This window comes from Apis cerana, linkage group LG1 (genome assembly GCF_029169275.1).
Source record: "Apis cerana isolate GH-2021 linkage group LG1, AcerK_1.0, whole genome shotgun sequence".
NCBI lineage: Eukaryota > Metazoa > Arthropoda > Insecta > Hymenoptera > Apidae > Apis > Apis cerana.
Genome location: NC_083852.1, coordinates 24,410,832 through 24,436,142, shown reverse-complemented (window position 1 = coordinate 24,436,142; position 25,311 = coordinate 24,410,832). Strand labels below are relative to the sequence as shown.

General features: G+C 39.7%; 2 protein-coding genes across 3 annotated transcripts in view; one reads left to right on the top strand and one right to left on the bottom strand.

Annotated features, from left to right (window-relative positions):
- Positions 1-8,637: 8,637 nt before the first annotated feature.
- On the bottom strand, positions 8,638-15,204 carry LOC108002037 (uncharacterized). Its single transcript, XM_017063397.3, has 3 exons — positions 13,382-15,204; positions 13,004-13,098; positions 8,638-12,917 (listed from the first exon to the last, which is right to left on the bottom strand). Exon 3 carries the CDS (start codon positions 12,533-12,535, stop codon positions 9,200-9,202), a length of 3,336 nt encoding a protein of 1,111 aa, XP_016918886.2. The 5' UTR covers positions 12,536-12,917; positions 13,004-13,098; positions 13,382-15,204; the 3' UTR covers positions 8,638-9,199.
- Positions 15,205-24,280: 9,076 nt separating this feature from the next.
- The window catches only part of LOC108002125 (neuroligin-1), a 56,810-nt gene continuing 55,779 nt past the window's right edge, over positions 24,281-25,311 (top strand). Inside the window, exon 1 of one of the 2 annotated variants that reach the window (XM_062086989.1) lies at positions 24,281-24,431. The gene's annotated coding sequence lies outside the window, so the exon portion shown is untranslated. Of the gene's footprint in view, positions 24,432-24,921; positions 25,205-25,311 lie in introns of those variants that run through there. The other variant, XM_062086990.1, reaches the window with a different exon arrangement.

Sequence of the window (25,311 nt, the reverse complement as noted above, 5' to 3'; positions counted from 1 at the left end):
GCTGCTGCCAATAAAAGGCTGCTCACTGCTAACCTCGACCAAATAACTCCACCGTTATTAAGCCTTTGCGGTCCGAATATTCTCGGCATCACCGACTTCGCGATTGCGAACGAAACCTGCCGTATTCGCGTTATTACGACGCGGATATATTCACGGAAATGTCATTAACGTCAAATTGAATCTCCCCGTTTCACGAAACCCTTCTGTCCAAAATACGAATCGAAAATAACTTCGACTCTGATCCAATCCCCTGTCGCTACACATCGAAATATGTAACGACACTTTAAAACTTAACCTAAATCGTATCTCGTCGGTTTTAGCTGTGTGTGTGATTCCCGGCCGAGGAGAGCCGGCGAATATTCCCCGTTTAAAAACGCTTTTCGTTTCATATCGATACGACCGTCCGTTCTCCGGATATTCTCGTTTAAAGTGGAGTGTGTAATTTCGACCGTTCGCCATTACGTCTCCCTCTCGCTCGCGCGTTCTCGATTCCCCCTCCCTCTCTCTTTCCTTCTCCCTTCTCTTCCCCGCCCCTCGTCACGCGACCTACCGCGAGCGCGGCATCTGTGCGCTGGTCAACGACGAGCACTGAGTCATCGTCTTTTTTACTATTGCTAGCGTGGACGTACGTACGTATTTTCCAGGAAAGAAAGTGGGTCGAGTCGAGCGCGCCGCTTCCAACAATTCGACCGCGCCATTCAAGAATCCCCTTGCATTTTACCTCCTCGTGTTTTGCGCTCCTCTATCTCTCGGGAGCCGAGGTGTCAAGGTGTGGGATAAAATTGCAATCCGATTTTCTTCGATCTTCTTCGCTTCGTTTTTTTTGTTTCTCACGCAGGCTTTATTTCGTGTCCAACTCGCACATTTGGAAAATTTTGAAAATCTTCAGCTGGGATTGTACGATTTTCTCCAGACCTTTTTCGATTAAGCTTCCAAATCGTATATATATATATGTAGGATTTATTTTATACCCAAGTCGATGGGAATTTCCGTTGTTGGAAAATTTTCTGTCATGATAGGATAAAATGGGAATCCGATGACGCGATTTTCCCATTTTCCCATCTTTCGACCGAGTTTCGCTTCGAAATTACGCGTTTTTACGCGTTTATTTTCGAAAAGTTCCATCGTTTCGTTAATTCGGGTTTCATTCGATATCGTAAGAGTATTGTATTCGAGTAATTTTTTGGAATTTTACTAACCAATGGAATTAAAAGGTTTTTTTTTGGAACTTTTTCCTACTTTATTTCATACTTTATCAGATATTTTTCTTAATTAGATATCGCGTACCTCGTCGAGATTATTACGAGATCAACGATGATAAATTTAATACGTTGATAACAATAGTTAATCGCATCGTGTATAGAGTGGTTAAAGCGTAACAACGTGAATTACACGTATTACGATAACGCGATGACAATATAAATAGAAGAAAAATCTTTAATGTGTATCTACGTGAAAAAGGATGTTTAAGGATGATGTCGGGTAATCATGCTACACCCAGTGAAATTTCTCGCGTGTGAAACGACGATTGAAACGGTTTTGGATGGCGTGCGAGTAATTACTCGAATTTTAATTGCCTTACTTTAGTGGGTAAACTGATAAAAGGCTCGTTAGGTCGCAAAGTTGGATGTTAAATATCCGATTTGTTCGAATTAATTACCGATTTTCCGCCATTTAATACGTTAAATATATAATAAATTGAAACCGTCGTGAAATTTCGTTACGAATAATATGATAAATAAATTTTTGCTTAATGGGGAATCGTTCAAATGGCAATTTGGATACGTACCGATGTGTCACAAATGATCGATCGGATCAGGATTATTCGTAAAAAGTAAAAGTAATGCGATTTCCTGTCTAATAATTTCGGTATTTTTATGTCCTTTCATGGGATTACGGGAGCAAAAGTAGAAGATAAAGAGTTGAAAAAAATTCGTAGAATTTCCACGAATACTTCTATGAATAATCTATTCCCTCGTAAACCCCTCCATTCGGTAACATACCGAAGATTAAATTCTTGTGTCTAGAAAATAGAATTCTTGCGTGAATCGAGATTACGTGCGCCGTGAAATATTCACGTATAGCGAAGAATGGCATGATCGCCATTTTAAACACCTCGTAAAATGTTCTTGATCCAAATATTCTCAACGTATCTTCGTATTATCGTCAACTTATTCAAAATCCTTAAACTTTCGTTCCCTTCGTGAAACTCGCGTTTCTAAGGATCAAGACGAATGTAAAATTTTCGCGTATTAATTTTTAAAAATAAAGATAGACATGAAAATTCTACCTCCTAGCTCCAAAATACATTAGCGTTAAACGCGAAACTCAAACTTGTTTGGGCGGGGATCGGATAACACGTTAACATACGCAACTTCAAAGGGGCGGATTCGCCCCTAATGTTGTTAAGCATTATGAATTTAAACTCGTTTCCTCCACTTGACCGTTGAAAATTTCGCATTTCCACCAATTAAAAATCGCGTGACCACCCTTGGAGAACCTACCCTCGTTCGTACGCGAAAAGAAATTGCGAAATGAAGGCTCGAGAGAGAGAGAGAAAAAAAGAGGAAAAAAATTGGATCGAAAGATCGATGGCGGAAAAATATTTTGAATTTTTTCGAGGGAGAGAATTTTATCACTTTTAATTACTCTTTCAAACTTTATAACGATATACATACAAAACGGATACACTCCGTTACGTAAAAGTTACACGAAAAGCTAGGGAAAAGAAAAATAAATTTTCTTGTTCCCTTTAAAAAATTAAAAAAATTTCTACCTTCTATAATCATTTTTGAAAAATAAATCGAATCGAAATTATTGAATAAATAAATTTAAATCCACTCACTCCACGATAAAATCAAACTCGTATAGACGATATTGTCAATCAAGCTATTTCCAATTCCTTCCCCGTAAGGAATTCCTTATATCCCTTCCTTCCCACGCCTTCCTAACTAACGCTTGTCCAACTTGTAAGTCGGAGCTTGCCTTCACATCCTTCCAAACGTCAACAGTATAAATTTCAAAGCAGCTACGATCAAACGTCGACTGGCTCGTCCTCTCGTCGCCCCAGTTCCCAGGACGCGTACCGTACTATGCTGATAGGATCAAAAGAAGAGTCGCCATTCGCTCGACAAGTTTCCATTTCGTGCGACGCAACACGTTGAATAAAACGGCCGAGTGGGTGGATCACCGCAAGGGTTCGATGGAGAGGTGGAGGTCGAAATAATCGGGGAGGAATCAAAAGGAGAATCAACAGGAAACCGCGAGCCCTGTTCCATTCCCCATAGTCTCACGTAGTCGCGTGATTGAGAATGAAATATTTAGGAGCGCAGATGGGCGACGATGAGGGGGGACGGTGGCAATCAGAAGGCGAATAGGAGGGCAGGGAGGGTCGTGAAAGAGGCGCGTGCTTCTTGGAGAGGGGCGCCTTTCTTTCTGTGGATCGCCAACGGGGATCGAGACCGGGCCTGTAAGACGATCTTTAAGAGCCCTTTAATAATGAATTCCCTTATGAATGCGCCACCCTCTCTTCGCTCTGCGCAACCAACCATCCTTACACTCGCGTATTTACGCGGCTCTTTTTCTTCGCGGGACTCGCTGTGTACCCGAATGAGTACATCGGGGTGAACGATGGACTTCCGGGGTCGCGAGCCTCCTTTCTGCTTTCTGGGTTGTGTAATTTTGGCTCTTTTTCTTTTCTGAAATCCTTTTCAGAAGGAAGTGAATTTCCACGAAACGAGTTATCGATTAGTCGGATTAAGAGGAGAGGGTATTTTTTTAGATTTTCGGGTTTTGTTAAAATGAAAGTTTATAAATCGGGGAGGGAGAGTGTACACGCGGATATTTTCAATAAAATCAATACCAACGTTCGGTCGATCGGAGACAATCGTCCTTTGATACGCTTTACATTTTAAAAGCGTATTCACAATAAAAAGGAAAAAGAAGAGGGAGAGAAAAAAGGAATAAAATACCGCATTAACAGCGTTCTTTCGTAATATTTATACGCCCCATTGGGAGGATCATTTGTTACCGCATTTGCACCATTTGTGACCTAGCGGAATACAATAGCGAAAGTACCGCATATGCGGTAACCGCAAATGTGTTAAGTAATAACTTTATTTAAAATGCTCTATGTACGAATAACATTTAAATAACACATTTAAATCGTGGCTATAGAACCGTAGCTCTGCAGAACGAATGATAAATTATTCGAAACAGCTTTGTTCTTAACTTTAATCGTTAAAATGTGCTTCCCCCACACGCGGGATACGTCGATACAGGCGATTATACGCGCGATGATATTCTCGTTGTTACGAATCTTGCTTCAATCCCTTCAATAGCGATCCGTTAATTGCTGTGAGGTTCGCTCACGAAAAAGTAGAAGAAAAAGAAGAGGAGGAGGAGGAGGAAGAAGAAGAAGAACTCGTTTTCCGGGGGTGTGCACTCATCAGCCGGCGGCCGGTTATACAAACGCGAGCGTGTAAACGAAAATCTCTAAGATCAAGGGTGAATGGGGAAGATGGATATGAGGAGGGCAGCGAAATAAACGGTGTTCCTTGTCCATACACCTTGTCCATACAGGTACAGTAGTTTCAGCCGCGTTTAATCAACATCTTGTTCCTGCTGTACACGAGACAATGTCAACAAGTCGTTTGAGGGGAGATGGAAAGAGAGGAGGAGATGGGGAGAGAAAGAGAAAGAGAGAGAGGAAGGCCCTCGTTTCACGCGAGTTTCGAGCGCGTTACATAAATGATCGTTCCTATTTCCTTGCCCCCTATCGCTTCATCGTCCTTCTTCCGCCCCTTTCACAGATTCTCTCTCTGTTTGATCTTCCTCATCACTTTCCATTCAGGACTTTCAATCCTTTCATAAGCATACCTTCTTCTTCTTCTTCTTCTTTGCTTTTTCCCTGCTATTCAGTATTTCGGTGAAAAGGGGCGGGTTGTCGAGTTTAATGAATCAAAGGAATACGATTAATAATCGAGCAGAGAGTTATTGGGTGGTACGCGGGGTTGGGCCAAGTTGTAATTGGGCGGAAAGTGGTGAATGATCGGGAGAAAATAAAGAGGAGGAGGGAGGAAAAGGTGAGATTGTTAAAATTAATTTGTGGGTTATAATAAATTCGTTAATAAATTCGAGATAGTCGTGATTCGGAGAGGTACGTTAATTATCGTTATATCGCGGAGAGTCATCGACTTAGCTCGTGCCAGGTCATCGTGAGGATAATTAACGTCCAAAGGGCATTTGGCTATCTCTCCTGGAATCAATTAATCACTACGATTAGGTCACGCGGAAGTCCTGTTCTTCCCTTTGAGGAAGGGGGACGGATATAACCGAGGAGAATGGACGCGCATGATCGATCGAAGCGCAATTATCCATCTCGCGACGAGGATAATTTGTAAAATTTTTAAAAAAGAATTGAAAAAAAAAACGACTGATGATCCATATATCTGCTCGTGATATATCTCACGTTCGATAATTTTCTCAGCCGTTGTATTTTTGAATAAATTCACACTCTCACGCGATATCATTTCCACACACTGGAACGTAAATATCGTACGAGACCTGTTTTATTAGCATAAAGCGACGATGGTGGCGTAACTTGAACAGCTTAGATGTCTGTATTATGCATGAAACGCCGTTGCTTCGTATCCTCTGCAGATATTCTAAATTTTTCTTTTCGAAGCTCGCAAAAAAAGAAATATTAAATAATATTTAACAATCGATAAAAACACGACGAGTTTTTCGAACATTACAATTAATATATATGTATACATTCTGTAGACGTTTCGACTCGTTGAAACTGTGGTTAAACGGTTACGGATAATAGGCATACCAATGTCTGTTTGACAATTTCATCGATGTCCTTTGATCGGGTGCAGAAAGGCTGGCAATCAATGGTTTGCGGTGAACCGAACATACATATATATATACACGATCGTCTATATTCCACAACTATATTACGAAATTCCATTATTATACTATTGCGATATTATATACACGGCTACAAAAAGCGTATCGTTCAGATTTTCATTTGTTCTTTTCCAAAACGAAGAGGAGAGCAATTGGACGATGAAATCGCGATGACTTCTCTTATTAGAAGTAAACCGGAGAATTTTTCACGGGCAAACGATCGTAGTGGAAGATATATAAGAATAAAGAGGGTGATCGCGTGGAAATAGAAAAAAATGAAACGAATTTATCGGAGATGCGATTCCGCTCGCGAGTAGAATATCCTTACGGATGGATCTAATTTCCCTTTTCCCCCCTATATTCCCAATCGTTGAGCGAGAAGAATGGATTTCCAATGTTGCCTGATGCGTCGTTCGCCCCTTTTGTAAAAAAAATTCATCACCCATAGAGATCAACGACGATTGTATTGAAAAATAAATATCTAATTGATATTCCATGCTTTTCGTATAATCTCTAAAAATGAATTATCCAAGTAATTTATCGAGACGACTTCAACTATTAAATTTTCCCTATCACTGCCATCACTGGAAGATGAAGAAACTCGTGAACGAGGATCGTGAAAAGTTACGTACAACGTCTTTCAACATGTAATACTCGTTGTTATATTTTATATTCGATAAAACGCAGGAGATACGATCGACGAGCGAGATAGAAGGGAAAGTTGGTTAAATTAAGTTTTAGGTTGAAGATCTTTCTTGTGTCCGGGATCCCTTATCTAAATTTATGGTCCGACAACCGGCAGGACAGTTTCGAATTGGGAAACTTCGAAGTTGGAGCGTAAGTAAGGTAAGATCGTTGGTAAAGTTACAGGTGAATGGAACGGTCAAACAACGACTCACAATTACAGTTTTAATAAAAGCTGGGATGGTATTTGTTTGGGAGAGATCGCCTCCAGGCTTGAAAACGCGTGTTTAAACTTCATTATTAACTCTCGTCCTTCAAAATTTTCGTTCTTTCTTTTTAAACATTCGGTATATTTAAATTCTCCCTGTTGTCTTTAATATCTAATAAGATCCAAGTTTAAAATTATCATATGTACCTTCAATAGGGATCTTCAACCTATTCGAGTGATATTTGTTGACGCGAAGTTAATCTTAAGGGGATGAATAGAGTTTCTAGTTGGCCTTTCCAGTATCTTGACAATAAGACTTGGGAATATTAACTATCATCTTAGAATCCTAGAATTCTAAGCATTTTTCGAAGATCGATACATTTCACCAAATATACATACATACATATATATACTCTGGACTCTGGTAAAATAATGAATTAGATATTCTGGATGTTTCGTCGATACCAGCCGGAAGTGGAAGACCTCGAGAGAAGGGAAAGAGAGGAAGAAGGAGGAAGAGGGGTAGCAACAGGTGGCATCAAAAATTCATTCGCGATGCCCGCTATCGACTACAACGGACACCTGTTTCTCAGGATCGATCGACGCCCTTAATTGTAACCTCCGAGCCATCCGCGTTTTCGTCCATCTGTGCCTTGCAAATCTCTTTCGATCGCGTCTAATATCGCACCATCCACCGTGTTATCTTGAAAATTATCGATTCGACCGATCAATGGCGAGTGATACACGGCCACGAATGCTTTTACGATGCCCTTATGTCGATGGAATAGATGGAATGGGGAGGATTTTAAATTTATGTTTATCGATGTTGGGGAATGTGAACATGTGACCAGGAAAACGTTTGGAAATCTTTGGAAAAGTACGATAAAAGGATATATATATATATATAGCGAAAGATGTATTGTAGGGAAAGAGAGAAGTAACTCTATTCAGATTTTCTGTTCGATAATTTCTCTAAATAATCTTCGTGCAAGTGTTGGATTGTGTGCAAATCTAAAATTGTGTAGCATTTGTGGACCGAAAGATTTTAGCTTTTGCGTCCTAGAGAAAATCCCACGAATAGGAGATTTGGGGATCTGGAGAAGTTTCGTAGTAACAAAAATAAATATCTTGGAGAGTTAAGAATCATCAATTGGTGTAAGTTCAACCAATTGAAAACATATTATGATCTGTTACAATTTCAAATCGACAAAAAATTACTCTTTCCGTAAATATTAATTCTTAAATACGAATTTCTTTTAAAATAATTTCCATACAAATCTCAACATGATTCTCAATAATATGAAATATAATAAAGTATCTTTATACCTTTATATCTTTATTATTAATCGTGCGCAATGAGGTTAAATCGTTTGTTTAAAACGAATGTGTCGACGATAACGCGTATAAATAAAACTAAATTAAATAATCATTTGCAGAGTATTCGAGTATTTTATTCCCGATAGATTCTTTCTTTCGTCATATCCTTCCCTGTAATTTTTTCTTTTTATAGCCTTCCCCTGTCCCCTTAATAGACAACCGTTTTAATGGACCGAGACTTTTACGGGCATCGAATCCCTTTATGAAGGTTTTCACGAGTGTTCCATGACGACGGATCGATTTCAGCAGTTGATGCGGCTCGATGAGAGAGGCGAGTACATTCTTCTGGGAAGGTTTCTTCCGAGCGATTTCCGGATTTGTAAGGTAATAACGCTCTAAGGGAGGATATTTCGATAGCGGTTTCTTTGAGGAGTAATTTTCTGTAATTCGGTTCTGAAAAATCAGGTTCTTTATTTGGCTCTCTCGTGGAGAGAGAATAAATACAAAGAAAATTTGTAAAAATATATATATATATATATTTAATCAACGTAATATACATCTATCAATATTTTCGTATTAATTGTACGAAGCGTATAACACGTTTAGAGCATAGAATAATTTAGTCTTAAAATAAAACACGAGTCGTACAATTTTTAACAATCGTATAGCGATAAAACGTAACGATAAAATTCCCCTCAATTACCTTATTCATCGTCTATATTCTAAATAAAACGAGTAAACAAAACGCAAAAAACTGAAACGAGTCGTAAGACGTCAAGAATCCCCCATTAACTCGATAAATCCCGAAGCGAAAATTTCTTTCCCAAGAAAAAAAAAAGAATACGTAAAAAGCCATAAATTAAGCGAACACTCGCGACTCACCCCAGTAAAATCCATTTATTGACCCACTTGTCCAACACCCGATACCCTCCTTCACCTTCCCATTTGCACCCGATAACCTTCCACTGGCTCGTCCTCCCTCCAAAAAGAAAAAAAAAAGAAAGAAAAAATCTCTCCAACCCAATAACTCGAACCTTTCCTCTCCTCCCTCCCTCCTTCCAAACGATCGCTCTCGATTCACGAATCTATCCAGTGAATGGCCTTGCCCACTAAATAGTCCTTGGTGCAGGAAAGCGCGCCGTTCGACTCCACGTAATCCATCAGTTGTCTGCCCACGTTCACGAAGAAGCCGAGGGCCCTCAAAAAGCCCATAAACGCTTGACGCAGATAGAAAAGCGCAGTGTCCCCTCTATCCAGGCCACGTGCTTCCGCTTTCGAGGATCGTCGACCTTGATCCACGGCCCTCCACCGCGATCGATCCAGCCCGTAATCCTCCGTGAATCGATGGTAGGCGACGACGGGAGGCGGCAACCAGCCTCCCCCCAACAGGCCTCGAATCCTCGACTTTCCTCGATCGTCGACCACGTTCTCGTCTCCTCGATACCACCAATTATCCCTCCCAATATCACCCGACGATTTTTTCCAACTGTCCTCCTCTCCCCGAGGACCTCCTCCCCGTTTTTTCCCCCTCCCATCCTTCGATGAATTTTTCATCCGCGAGTAAACCGCCCCTCGAGGGTCGTCCGGGGTTAAGGAAGCGGTTCGAATCCCTCGATGGCGGCTGAATGTCTCCGCGTCGCGTCGATCGTGCCGTCGTTTCGACGGGGTTTCGCCATCGATCCGGATGTCGCGTCCAGGTTGCCGCGCGTCCTTCGACGGTCCTCGAATTTCACGGAACGACGCAGGGGGATTGCAGGGGGAAGAAGCTCCTCTCGTTCGATCATTGTTCGCGTCACGCTTACGACGTAAGTTTCCCCTCCACACTGGCCATCTCCTCGTTGAAGCGAGCTTCCTCCTCATGCTTGCCCCTCCTTTCTCCAAACTCGAATTCGAGGCCGCGATTTCCTCGGGGAACCGCGAAACGGATCCGTGTTCCGGTTTTTTCCAAGGTTTATCGGAAGGAAAACGGTCCCCTTGTCGCTCCTCGTTGGCCGATGAAGATGGAACGATTGGAAAGGAAAAGCCGCCCTTTCGACAGCCACGCATCGAATCGTCGAACGTCTTCCGCTCGTCTTTCGTCTTCACTTTCCCGTTTTCCCGTCGGACGCCGGAACTTGGCTGCCGCCTTTCTCCCTCCTCCGCGTCCCTCCTTTCGCGGCCAACACCGTCCCAAACTTCCTCCCCCTCCGGGTCGACGAGCCTCCACGTCCCCGCCTTCCAAAGTTTCTCCTCCTCTCCGTCGCCTCTAGAATTTTTTACCCCGTTCGATCCAAACTTCGTCGTCCGTTCCACGCTCGTTTCCCGCGTTGGGACTGGTCCTCCTCCTCTTCCAGGGGCGAAATCGTTTCCCGGGATCCTCGAGGAAACGATTTCTTTGGTGCTCGACGGTATTCCGGAGGAATATCGTGCATCCCTGAGAGGTCTTTCGTAGTTTGCTGGATTCTCGTTTTTACGATTCGATCTCGAGATGCTATTCGACCGGAGGTTTGCGTGGTCAGCTTCGAAACGCGAATCGAGGGCGGGGAACTTTTTGACGCTCGCCGTGAGCCGCGGGACGATCGTCCTCGAAATCTGTTCGATAGCTCGTTGTTTGTTCGAGAAAGGGAGGTCCTCAGGGAACTCGCGTTTCGCGGGTTTCTCGCTCAAGATCGAGGCGAGCAAGTTTCGTTTATTCGATTCCAGCCTCGTTACGCCGGGTTCTAAATTTATTTTCGGATTTGGTGACGATGTCTCCGCAGCTGTTGGCCTTCCATTTTCCATCGAAGCGATCGTACTCGATCCGTGTTTTTTCGCAAGCTCGGAGAAGAGATCTTCCTCCTTCGTAAAATTCAGCGTTTCGTCCTGCTTCCCACGATCGTATCCTCGAACGTCATCGAAAACTTTCTTATCTCCGAAATTTAGCACCGATTCATCGCTCATCGAATCACCCGACACAAGCTCTTTCACGATTTTCGAGTAAACACCGTTGTGATCTTTGCTCTCTGAACTTTTCAAAATTTCTTCTTCCTTCCTGTCGTACGATGGAATCTTATTTCCACGGTATTTTCTGTTATTATTCGTGGTTATAGCCCGATCATTTCGCCCTTCGTCCCCGAAATCGTTCTCGACGATCCTCGAGTGAACGCTACGACTCTCGTCTGAAATTTCCAAACTTCCGTCCTTCCTCTTCGACGATCCATAAGATCTTTTAATCCATTCGTTCCACGCTCCATTCTCGATACCATCCCCAAAACCATCCTTCCCCGAATTATTTTCGAAAGCATTTTCATCGATTTTCGAAGAAACATCTCGATTCTTGGTTAAAACCTCCAAACTTCCATCCCTTCTCGCGTCGTAAGATCTCTTACTTCGACGATAATTTCCATCATTGGCCACAATCCGTTTATTCCACGTTTCATTCCCAAAATCCTTCCCTTCGATTTTTGAATGAACGCTACGATCCTCGTCCAAAATTCCCAAACTTCCGTAAGATCTCTTATTTGAACGATAACCTTCGCCATTATCCACTCCGATAATCCATCCTCTCCGCGTTTCATTCTCGATATCGTTCTCAAAACCGTTCACAAAAACACCACGATCACTGTCCAAAATGTTTAAAAGTTTACCTCTCCTCGACGCCCCGTAAGATCCCTTGCCTCGACGATATTTTCCATCATTGTCCACGATCCGTTCATCCTCAAAACCATTCCCTTCGATTTTTGAATAAACACCGCGATCCTTGCCCCACGTTCCCAAACTTCCATAAGATCCCTTAATGGGACGATAACCTTCGCCATTATCCATTCCGATAATCCATCCTCTCCGCGTTTCATTCTCGATATCGTTCCCAAAACCGTACCCAAAAACACCGCTGTCCAAAATGCTTAAAAGTCCAGCTCTCCTCGACGCCGCGTAAGATCTCTTTCCTCGACGATATCCTTCACCGTTATCCACATTAACCCGCTCATTCCCAAAACCATTTCCATCGATCTTTGAATAAACACCGCGATCATTGTCCAAAATCCTCGAAAGTTCCTCTCTCCTCGACGCCTCCTGAGATCTCTTTCCTCGACGATATCCTTCACCGACGATCCATCCGTTCCACGCGCCGACGTTCTCGACGCCATCCTCGAAACCGTTCGCGAAACCGAAATCGCTCTGAAAATCGTGAAGCGGCGCGTGATCGAAGACGAGACCTGGCGAAGACGTGGCTGTTTCGCCGTTCGCGTCCTCCCCGTGCAGATGCAGAAAGTACTCGGCCCAGCAGTAGCCGAGGGCCACCTCCTCCTCGTACATGTGGTAGACTCTTCGCCAGTACTTGAGCGTGCCGCGTATCAGCGCGAGCAGATCCATCAATTCGCCGGCTTCCGCCGTCTGCGGCGGCGAGACCAGCAGAAGCGAGAGCACGAGAACAGGCGGAATGGTGGGCGACATTGATCCTCCAATCGAATTTTTGAGAGGTGAGCAGATAAAGCGTCCCTTTTCTTTTCTTTCCTTTTCGCCACTCGGCTCACGAATCCCAGCCAACCTGTCCTCCCCGCCTTTCCTCTCCCCTCTCGCTCATCACACGATCTTGCTTTCGTCTGCCCGCTCGATGAATCACGATCATCGTCGACTTTTGCCACTCGTTGCCCTACTTCATCTACTGCCGCAGATTTCCTCCGATCCCGAGTCTCTCTTTTTTTTTCAACTTCGTCGACCAATTTTTCGCAACAGGAGAACGATCGATCTTGAAACGGTGAGGCGAGATTCTTAATGCTCGTGGATGTTTTTAGGCATTTTTTGGGAGGAGAGTATCGAAATTCTTTTTTGACTTCTGCGCGAATGAGAGACAGAGAGAAAGAAATGAATATGTATCGAAACGAAGGTTTTTATATTGTTCATATTTCATTTTCCACTCACCATTCGCAAGACTTCTCTATTCGCTGTCTCCTTCCTTTCTCCGTTCGTTCGCTCCTTTTTACCGACATTCACACAGGTTTGCGTTCAGCTGCTCGCTATAAAGTAAAGAGAAAAAAAAATGAGATTCGTGGAATCGAAGGAGAGTTTGAAGAAAAGAATTTCCTTTTGCTTGGATTGGCGCAATATTTCTCTCTTGTTTATAAAAACGAACGAATGATTCGAAACTTAATACTCCTCATAATCCAAGACGATTAATCTTATCTCCTCTCTCTCTCTCTCTCTCTCTCCAAATATTCGAGAAACTTTCTCAAACGATTCGTACAACTCGTACAACCGTCACGATAAAAAAAAAGGAGAGAAAAAGGAAGAAAAAAGTACCTTGCAAGAAGATGTTATATATCCTTTAGAACTAGTTAGCCTCGGTCCTCGTTCCTCTTCCAATCCTTCCTTTGTCGGCAAAGCGAGGGTGCGATTTTACTCTCTCAATGCCGCGCGGCCAACTGACCACGGTTTTAACTGACACGAGCGGCCTCCTCGTACGCACGATGCTAATTAATGCCCGCGCCAAAAGTGTGGAAAGTGCGTAACCTGCCCCGGTAGGATTCCACCGCCGACTTTTCACCATCTGCTCCAAGTGAAACACGTGCACGCCGTCCACGGTTAACGGGACACGTTCGGCAGGACAACGCTTGTAACCTGCATTCCTCTCCTCTTCAAGGTTGGGCTCGATTTCGGGACCGATGAAACGTGCCTCGCTCTTCGTTTCGTCCACGGAAGGGAGAAGAAGATGAAAAAGAAGAAGAGGAGGAAGAAGAGGAAGTGGAAGGTTGCCTCGATCGATTTGTGCACTCGGGGAGAGGAGATCGCGGAGAGGATTGGTGACACCGCCACAGGTGTGTCAGTGGAACGTTGGCGAATGGGGGCCAGAGGTCGGCAAGTTTTAGTCTCTCTTAGCCTTTAGGTGGAGATACGCCGATTGATTGTCTGGAGGAGGAGGGGGAGGAGATGCGTCAGACGCGCGGTTTCGGTGATCGATCGAGACGAGATCGAGATGAGATCGTTGGTTAGACGCGCATTGGAGCGTCATCGATCAAAGACGCTCGTTAATTAATCGACAGAAGACCGTTTCGACGTTTACTCGAATGGTGGAATGGTGTCGTGCTCGTGAAAATTAGCAGGAGAAGTATGTTGTTCGAGTCGGAGAATTGATTTCGTAAGTGTAACTACGCGCCAATTACCTTTGCGCGTAATCGAAATGTCGATTTATACTTATTTGGGAATCGAGTATCGATCGATTAGGCGTCTTTGCTCTCGTATTCGGTGGTGTATCGCGCAAATTCCGTTCGATCGAGTTTTACTTTTGACGAGTGGAGTGTTAAAATGTTGCTTGTTCGATCGATTACGAATGTCTCGGAAAAATTTGATCGATACTTCTTACCGTTTATCTTTCCTCCCTTCATCGTTCCAAGAATGAATAATATATCAAGCGTGCGAGAATTCGATACACGATTATGCAAATTAGACACTGTACAAACCGCGCAGTGTCACGTTAGGTGTCGTGTAACTCGAATCTTCCTCTATACGCTCGAGCAGGGAATCACGAGATTCAAATTTTCAAATTCGAAACGTGTTATGTTAATTGGACTTATTCGAAATGCGGGGTGGTCCAAGGAAAGTGTTACAGGCTGTAGAAGATCAGAAACGCGAGGCATTCTCTTCCTTCTTCTCTTCGATCACGTACACGCTTGCACCGATCGTCAATTTGTACGTACAGTTATTTTATTCCATTTCCACTCCTCATTATTTTTGAAAAAAAGAAAAAGATACCTTTCCATGCGGCTCGTCGCATCCACGAACTCGCTACGAAGCGTATTTCCTTTATTATTTAATTCCAGTGTCGATCGAGGCGAATAGAATTTCGAATCTAATCTGTCTGAAAATTGTGTGTGCATAATAGTAGCAAATAAAACGATGTATGATGCGGAGTGAGAATAAAAGGTTGACAAAAAAAAGAAAAAAGAAAGACGTTATAAATACGCACATACTGACGAACTCGAACGCTTGGAGAGAAGTACGTACATCTTTGGAGAGAAAAAGAAAACGGGAAAATATATCGACGTGGAATGCGTGTAAAAATTATATAGCGGCGTGTATATAGTGGAGGAAGTTGTGTACCACTGACTCGTGTAATAATATGTTCTATTAGTACGAAATACATTTATTATTCCATCAAGATTCCTTTCGTCGTCCTCCTATCGTTCCCTATTTTTTTTCCCCCTCATCCTCCGTTTCCCGATGATAATTTCGACCATCAGTTGTAAAATTTTATATCCAGTTTTACGATTTCACGGATGCGCATTGTCACCTCTTTTTTTGGGACCGTTTCTCCCTCCATTTCATATTTTCATAATGACGTTTGGTAATGGTTTCAGAAACGTCCATGTTCCTATTTTTATCCCATCTCGTTAAAGTTTTGCGAAACTTTTTGCGAATAATTTTATATTTTTATCGTTTTCACGGAAAATCGGCCGAATATCGTCATCATCGAGTTATTAATAACATTGTTTGTGCTTTAATGTTAATAAATTGTAATAAACTTTTTTGAACGTATATATATATATATTTTTTATTATTTTGATGGAACTATTTTTTTTCAAATATTAACAACATTGTTTTTATCGTTACGTAATAATTGATATTAATGTACAGTGTTTCTTTCTTTTTATTTCGTTACGCGATATTTTTAATATTAATAATTAGATTATTCGTATAACCACTAGTTGCTTTCATTCGAAATTTTTCGTTCTTCGATTCATCCTTTTCAATTTATTAATTAAAAGACTCGTTAAACTTATCGATGGATCCACTTGTATCGTCGTCCATATCGATTATGTATTCTTTTCCTTTTATTCACTCGTATTAATTAATTTGTAAGAAAAAAAACGTTGTTTCATTGATCATTTATATTTTTTATCAATCGAACACGCACGACAATTCTAAATTTCCAATTACAATTCCAACAATGTCCAGTGAATCCGTTAATTCTGGGACAAAATTAATCGCTAAATGCCAGACATCAGGAAATTCCACGTCCACATAGCGAAGAATTTTTAAATTATCATAATTAGATACCATATTCGCCGTGTCCATCTCCAACGAGGTCAATTCGTTTAAAAATTATAAAAGAAAAATATTTACATAAATAACGTGTCAAAATATAATAAATATTAAATGTAGGATAAAAATTTGTAAAGTCAATAGGTTAAACATCTCGCACTGTCACTTTTTAACCCATCATTCGTCTCATTTTCTTCGTCTAACTCGCAATATCTTCCATTCATTTCCATCTCTAACGAGGTCAATTCGATTAAAAATTATCTCTAACAACGAGAAAAAATTTAACAAATTAAACAAGAATTATTTACACAAATAATGTAATAGATACGTGAGGATGAAAATTTGTAAGTCAATTAAAAATTTCGAATCACCATTTTTACTCATCATTTACATTTCATGTTCCTCTAATTCGTAGTTGCAAAATCTAATTTCCATCTGTAATGAGATCAATTCGATTAAAAACAATCTACAATTAGTACAAGAAATATCCACGCAATATGATATAACGGATACGTAAGATGAAAAAATCCTATAATTGAAAATCTCGAATCATCATATTCCTCGTCTGATTCGTAGCTTCAATCTCCATCTGTAATGAGATCAATTCGATTAAAAACTATTCTACAATTAGTACAAGAAATATCCACACAATATGATATAGAAGATAGAAAACGTAGGATAAAAATTTGCAAGTCAATGGGTTGAACAGCTCGGCACCGCCACCATTTTTTCGACCCACCATCCGTCTCATTTTCCTCGTTCTAATCCGAATAACGCCGTCGGTTCACCCTCAAATCCCATCCCCAGCTCTTTCACACTTCCCTTAAATTAATCAACGAGAACGTCCTTAAAATCATCAGGGTTGCGAATCCCATCTCGTCCCAGTTGCTCCGTGATTCATCGTTCCGGACGTGATGTCGAGAGGTTGCCACCCTTTCGAGGGGAAGTTTACGACGGCCAATCTCCAGCCTGGAAAAAAAATTTTCTTTTTTTCCCCTCCCCTCCCTACTTTCCTCTCTTCTGGTTGCCGAGCAGATGGGACAGCGAGCTCGTGGAAGAGAGTAACCGCACTTATCCTCCCGTGAAACGGTGAAAATGATAGCTCGTATCCTTCCGCCGATTTTTTCTCCTCCCTATTTAACAAGTCTTTTTCTTTGGTTTCTTTCTTCTTCTTTTTTTTTGAGATTGTCTTTTTTTTTCCATTGCTTAGGTATCTCAAGATAAGACGTCTATCGGCCAGGAATATATTTTGTCACGACACTTTAAATTATCATATCGTTAAAATACACGATATATTCTTTTCGAGGTATATAACAGTATAATATCGATAAAATTTAATAACATCTCTGTTAAAAATAGGGATCTCTTTTTACAAGTTATCCGAATTCGTTCGAGAATGTATATATTCTCATTAGAATATTCGTAAATTCGAGAGATGGTAAGAATATTATGTATATTTCCTTCGGACGAATATATTATTTCGATTCTTCTTTCTCTCTTTCAATTAACTTTAAACTATCAGAAAATTAACTTTTCACAACTAAAGAAATTCTAAAATACAAAAATAACCTTTACCGTAATTATTTCGTATTGTTCGATTTCATTCATTATCATTATTATCGAATAAAATTCCACGAAAGGAATAAAGGGGCATTAAAAATTTTCAAAAAGTTAAAATTTCGAATAAAGATAAGCGATAATTATATTTATTTCTAACTAACAATAAGTTGTAAATAAATAATTTATCGAAACAGCTCGATTCTTAACTTGGACCGTTTCAAAATTTCGCCCGACTCCCGTGCCTTGTCTCGTCCGGGAATCGATTGGCCCCGAATCGACTATTACGAGCGCTATTACAGGGAGAGGTCGCAGGGACAAGTACGTTTTACACGTACGCGATGAGTTTCTTAGATAACCGATAATAGAGTTCGAGATAGGGGAAAATTCGGTGTTCTTGATCTCTCTTGTCTAGGTGGCGAGATCTGGACCAAGATCTGAATGTTTTTTGGTCGGTTCGAATGTTATTCGCTTTGGTAATTGGCCTCGGTGTGTTTCTCGATATTTTGGTGGTTTGGATGTTTTTTCTTTTTTCTCGTTCCAGAATTTATTTGGATTATATCGTTTCGAAGACGTATGGGAAGGATTCCTTTTTTTTTCTTTCTTTCTTTCTTTCTTTTCTTTTTTTCTCTTCCTTTTATCCCCATTACATATAGTTAATCGTCGATACGTAGTAGAAACCTGTTTTTCCCGAGATCCATTTATTTTGTTCCTTATTCCTCCGTTCGGTTGATGACATCTGCTAGTTAACTACGTACGACTACATTAACTGTATATAAGCGTTTCTCTGTATCCAAGTGTTTCTAAGATTCGATCTCGAGATAAAAATAACGACGTAATTTATGAAAATTGTACAATCAAATTGCGATTAACGTATCTTCTTTTTCTTTTTTTTTTCCATCGCGGTTGTATTTTTCAATTTATTCGATTTATTTATTTACTCGAAACGAGCAACGTTTTAAACATTATATATATATATATATATATTTGAGAATTACGTGTTTTACGGGATAAATTTGATCGTCAAAATAATTATAGTTGCGTCCCACATTTCCGCGTTATTATTCGCGATGACTTTCCACATTTTTCGCTCGTACTCTTTTCCCTTTTTGTCTCTTAAAATTATTGCGATTCGATACGAATTATCAACGCGTACACGTGTACTCGTGGATATGGGTGGGAGAGGAAGGAGACCGCAGGAGCAAACGGTAGATGAGAAGAAAAAGGGAAGGGGGATAACGAACACATGATTGTGTATCCATCCACGATTATGGCCAGAATAATGCACTTAACAGTCTCGATTGGATCGACGTTTCGAGATTTCTTCCGTTTATTTCCTTCTATATTGTGCTTCTCGTTTCGACAGCTACATCGACGTTCACTTATCCAGGACGAGTTTGACCGGCTTCGCGAGCCTCGAATCCTCTAAATATAGGTTTCGCTTGTTCCTCGCCTCTCTGCTTAGCAACCGCAGTGCCATCGTTACAATTTTTCAATGATATCATTCAGATCGTCAGTCTTCCTCTAGAAAAGGAAAATTTTCAATTTGGAGAATCGTGTCCCCCGATTACTTTTTCCTCGAAAGACACGAATAAACGGATAATCGTATTCGAGATGCGTAATGCGTTAACGGTTATTCTAACTATTTCTCTTGTTGGTTTTGTTAGCAGTGAATTTTCATAGAAATCAAAGGGGAGGGAAAAGGAGAAGAGGAGAAAAATCGAATTCTCTCGAAATTGGGAATACCGAATTTTACCGTTAATTACGCGAAACTGTTTTCGTTCGTTTGGAAAGTGAAACGGTGGATTGGTTAACAACGTTGATGGTTATGATTCGCGAGGGGTTGTTACGTTGTTACGCAACGCATTGTTTTTAAACCGGGCTTTAATAATCGTTAGGACGTTATAAAATAGCAACTCGTTTCACTGGAAATTGCCTGCAAATTGTTTAACCGTGCATTATGCGGATTTAACCTGTTTTCAACCAGTTGAAATTGATCACGTTACGACAAAATGGCGAAAATTATCCGCAACGATTTACGCTGTTAAAATTACATTCACCGATGTTTCAATTCGACCGGGAAAAAGAAACTTTTAGAAATTCTTCTTCACCTCGTGCGATCCTCCAGTCTTGTACATCGCCAACGTTTGCGATTACGCTCTCGCAGTATACATGTCAATCCAATCGCCTATATTTCCGCTTGTCGATACGGTTCCGGAAACTATATTGGGCCTAACGATCCATGGATTATCGCCGGTGTTACGAGCACCTGCGAATAGCCTTGCTGAATCAATGCCGCCATTACGCTTTGCTAAATATTTCCTTTCCTCCCTATTTTCTTGTCCAGTCTATACAGCGTGCATTATCCCCAAGATAAATGAAATAAAATTACAAATTTCTTGGAAAATTTTAATTTCTCCGTTCGATTCCATCATTCGGTGGAAAATCTTTTCGATACGTTAATCGATTTACGAGAATGTGACGCGGAGAGGCGCGAAGAAAGGAGAGAAGGGAAGAATCTGTCGAAAGAGATTGGCACGTAAGAATGGCTGGAATAGATATTCCGCATAGAGGAGTGAAATGTGAGGAAAATTTTCAAGAAATCGTTGCTTCGTTCTCGAATCGATGAGCGCCTCCCTTCCTCACCTGCAGCTGGCTTCGCAGATACGAGCAGTCAACAGAGACGAAACGTTCCTTCGAGACGTTCCTAAAGTAATCTGCATCGATCCCGCCCCTACCTTTATGCGGTCCCCTCCCTAACTCTTCGTCCTTTCGACGAATCAACCAGTTCGGTTTAAACCAACGCATCCTATTATTTAATTCGGATAGGAACCGAAGATCGATGCAAACTTTATGGATCCCTATTTGTAATCGGTTTAATTAATCCGCAAAATTCTATCGTCAAGTATTTCGTTTCACGATCGTACGAATTTTATTACACGCTCTCGAACAAGCACAAACAGTTACCGAGCTTGCGAGTTTCGAGGAGATTCGTTACGGATTTTACAGAAGGGGAGAGAAAGAGAGAGAGATATATATTAACATCGTCTAACGAGACTTTTTTTCGCGCTTCGAGAATCCTATCGATCCTCGATACAGACCCGAATTCAAACAAAACTTGCATCCTCCCGGTCTTTCGCTCGAATGGAGTTAGATATTTTCCATCGAGCTCGAAACTTCCTTTCGCGATAGGGGAAACGACCGATTCGACGACTGGTATATCTGGCCACGACGGGGGAACAAGATTTCACGATTTCGCGAGATTTCGCGGTGGTTAAAATTCACGATAGGAACACCTCGACTCTCCTCTCCTCTGAGAACGGGTCGCCTCGACCGGAAATGGTGCATATTCATCAGGGCTAGTGGCTAAATGCCGCACGGGTCGACTTACTGCTGGGCCAAGATGCTTTCGCCCCTCGCTGAGATACGAGGCAAGACTTAAACCGAGATTAATGGCGGATCCTCCATTTCGTGATCCGATTGTACGTAATTGTAAACCCCATGATCTTTCGATTATTAAATTCTGCGAAGTGATCGTTAGCAGATCGAGAGTATTGTGTTTTGTTTTTAAATGACGATTTAAATAAATTACGTAGAAATGATTTTCTAATGAATCGTAGGGATACTTTAAGATTGACACTTTGGTTTTTCGAATTGGATAAAAATAGGGAGAAAAATATAAAAAGACACAGGTGTAGAATTTGTTTGATATCGTATCCGAATTTTATTTTATCGCGTGTTAATATTCATTCGGTAATTATCGTACATTCACAATGCACTAAATATTCAGGGGATGATGAATATGTAGCTATTACTATTCAGTGGAATAATATGCCTCTTACGAGTATGATAGTGCTCGAGGAGGAAACATTATTTTCATTAAATATTAGATGCAAATTGAAAGACTGCACGCGTCAAAGGAATATACATATATTCCGTGTCAAGTGGTGTGTCAAAGGAATGATATTGTCAATCTAGCGCCGCAATATCGATGTAATCATGTTTGAGGAAAAGCTATGCCCGCGTAAAAAAAAAATTACATTGCATTTAATATTATTTTTAATATTAATTTAATCCCGTACGATATTATATTTTGACGTATATTATTATTATTATTGTTATTTCTCCTCATATTTTTTAACATTTTTTTAAAAATTTTCTGTTTAGTGCGAATTTTCTCCCCTTCCCCTCTCCCTCAAAAAAAAACAAGAGGGACACGCAATTTCATTATTGCTATACACTATACACACATATAATAAATAAATTAGATTAAATCGTATAATATTCTCACTGGCCGAGATTAACGTTTCGTTATTTTTTTTTTTTTTTCAGAGGGACGAAAGAAAAATATTTTTTTTCTCTATAACGCCCGCTATTATTCCATGTGTGCGTATTTTTTCCCCGCCCTTCCCTTCCCTTCCGTTCTTTTATATATCCTGTATAAATTCATTTTGTACAGGGTGGCCATTTTACATTTCCGGAACCGTTTATCTCCGCGGTTATTTCGGTTTCGTTACCGCGTTTCTACAACGCGGATGGGAATGCCCGAAAACAACTGTCAAGTGCAGACGACCTAGAAAATGATGATCGTCTTCGTTCTATCGCGCACTGCGGCCAGAGAGAGAGAGAGAGAGAGAGAGAGAGGGGATTTTATCGTAGTAAATTGCCACGTCGAGCCTCGTCGAAATCGAGTCGTTCTCTCGGTAATGATTTATAATTGCGGCACAAGAGATGCGTTTAATGCGTTTCCCCTTGTAAGACGTTTCTAGAAATATGAACGTTTTCTGGCTTCTGAAAAAAAAAAAAGAAAAATAAGTTGGAGAATATTGTTATTAATAATTAGAACTTAAGGTAGGTGGTTACTTAACACGGTTAAGGTATTTTATAGAAGATAATATAATTTAAAGTTCTATTAAAAAATAATGGAGCGTGAGACTAGATTGAAAATGATTTTTTTTTTTTAAACAAGCAGTGATCCATAAATCATTCATTAATTGAAGGCGATTCTTCTTCACGGTGTTATTTATAGCGTAAAAAGATGGAAAAAATAGTACCGTCACGCGGTCTTAATATTATTACATTTTATTGGTTTTATTGGAAATAGCGCCCGCCAGAACGATATATTTTTACTCTTTTCCTTATATTTGTAAAGTTTGGAAAAGAATTTTTTCCAAACTCGATTCTTTTCCTTTAATCCCTCACGGATTATTGAAATTATTATCGAATCTATAAATCGGGGAATTAATCGAAATTATTAGATATGCAAAATTGCGTTAAAATGTCATTATCATGCAGCTAGAAACTTTTTAATTGAGAATATTTGTAATTGTTCGGAGGAATAACGAATCGCACGTTAGTTAAGAATAAATGTAAATTTTGGAATTTCAGTTATCTCGTGGATTGTTGCGTCTCATTTGAATTGCATTGGATAATATGGCTAAATGAATATTATTATCGTTATGCGCTATATTAAGATAAGACTTTGAAATGTGCGCAGTTGGCTTTCATTGTGAAATTCATTTTAATTTGTCGCTATTGAAACAATTATTTTGTTAAAATTATTTGATTTATAGTTGAAAAAACGATCGAGAGAGATATAAGTAAAAAAAAAATGATATATTAAAATGTAAATAAAAGATTAAGAATAAGACATCCAGCTGTTTACTTTTTATTATTTCGTAAAAAAGAAAAAAATAACAAAAGATGAATTAAAGAAAAAGATCATAATTTTGCGATCATAGTCATCACTCGTCGATATTTATTCTATATTTTTTTCGCATTTTCACAATCTTCATTTAATTTGAAATAATTTGTAGAACAATTATTTGATATACGAATAATTATTTCATTTATTCAAATATGGCAATGAAACTTTTCATTTCTATTTCGTTGAACAAGTTTCTTAATTTAATTACTTTAATTGTTTAATTAAAACGAAATATAACAAGTATTTTAACGTAGTAATTTAAATTTTTTATCGCGAATTTTGAAGAATATTTGCAACCTTATCATCGGTTATATACGAAGAATAAATTTCCTCGTGATTCAAAAGTGTGAAGACGAATATTAAATTATTTATATAAGAAACGTAAAGGAGTGGAGGCGATTATGTATTTTCTTCTTCTAGTCAGGAGAGTTTGAATTTCACATTACATAGAGTGATTCAAAGGAGTACTGGACCCACGAGATATTGATTTTACGCTTATCGTGTTTTCCGTTCAAACACACCCTTGTCTAAGAGAAAGGATCGCGATTTTGTTAAATCGGATCGTGCGAACTTACATCTTTCGAGATCTGATCGCCATTATCGCTATAATTCCATTAAATCCCTCGATTTATCGATTCGCTTCAAGATTCGCTAAAATCTCGAAAATTTTAATCATACGATCGAGTCGATCAATAATTTTATTATATTGAATTTAAAAAAATTTTTTTATTCCAATTTATAATTTTTAATTGATCGTAGAATTTCAACTTTTGTATCGATAATAATAAATTTTAAATGAAAAGTAAAAATTTTAATAGTTACCCGATGATTGGCAATAATTAACAAGTTTAAATATGAGCGCCAATATATTTTTAGAGGGAGGGAGCCACCTATGAATTTAAGAAATCACCAGTGCGTAATTGTACGGCGTAGTGGTTGGAAGTGTTCGCGTTTCTCGTCATTTGTTTTATAAATTGTGCAAAAGTGAGTGAAAATTGTGCAAGAAACAAGTGATTGGAGTGCAGTAAAAGCTGAAGAACGACAAGGGTAAGCTTTTTATTCATTTTTTTATATATTCTTCTTAATATATTAATTAGTAACATTCGTTGGCGATTCTTGAATTGCGAGAGAAATGATTACAAACATAATTATAGAAATGATTAAAGGCATAAATTTCGTAAAGCAAATATTATAACATTAGAGTTACGATTTTACACGATTCGATTTTATCACGTAAATAAATTTTCTCTTTCGATAGTGGCGAAAATATTACGATTGCGAAATATCGTCTTACGTGTCGCCATCTTTCTTTTGGCGCCAAGTGCGCGCGCATATGCTTCTCCGACAACGTCTCGGTTGCGATTAATCACAGTACGAAACACAATACGATACGTAAACATAACGTACGAAGCAAAGTATACGTTCGAGGATTTTATAATCTCAAAATATTTATATCCGTATATACGTTTATAATTTCACACGACAAATTTATTATTTGTGTTTCTTAAGGTGAATGAATATTTATACGTACCTGACGACGCGAGTAAGGTATCAGTCGTGCTTCGTTCGTTCTTTCGACAACATCGTGGTGCGTGTGAGGTTAACGTGTCGCATAAAACGCGATAATATTATACCATTGTCATTCTGTTTTACATTTGTTTTAAATTCTTCAAATTTTCGAAGATCTGCATAATAGAATTTTTGATAATAAATTTTATTTCAACAAATTATCGAGTATTATTGTCGAGGTTAATAGAACGTTTGATTAATGAATTTGAGGATTCGTTGTAAGAAAATAAGAATTATACGTACCACAAAAGGTTAGTAATTTAATAATTTTAAAATTTTTTCTGATAAAAAATTTCATATCGAATTTTTGTTTCTTTTTTTACGTAGAATTTTTCTGTTATATTATACATATCTCATC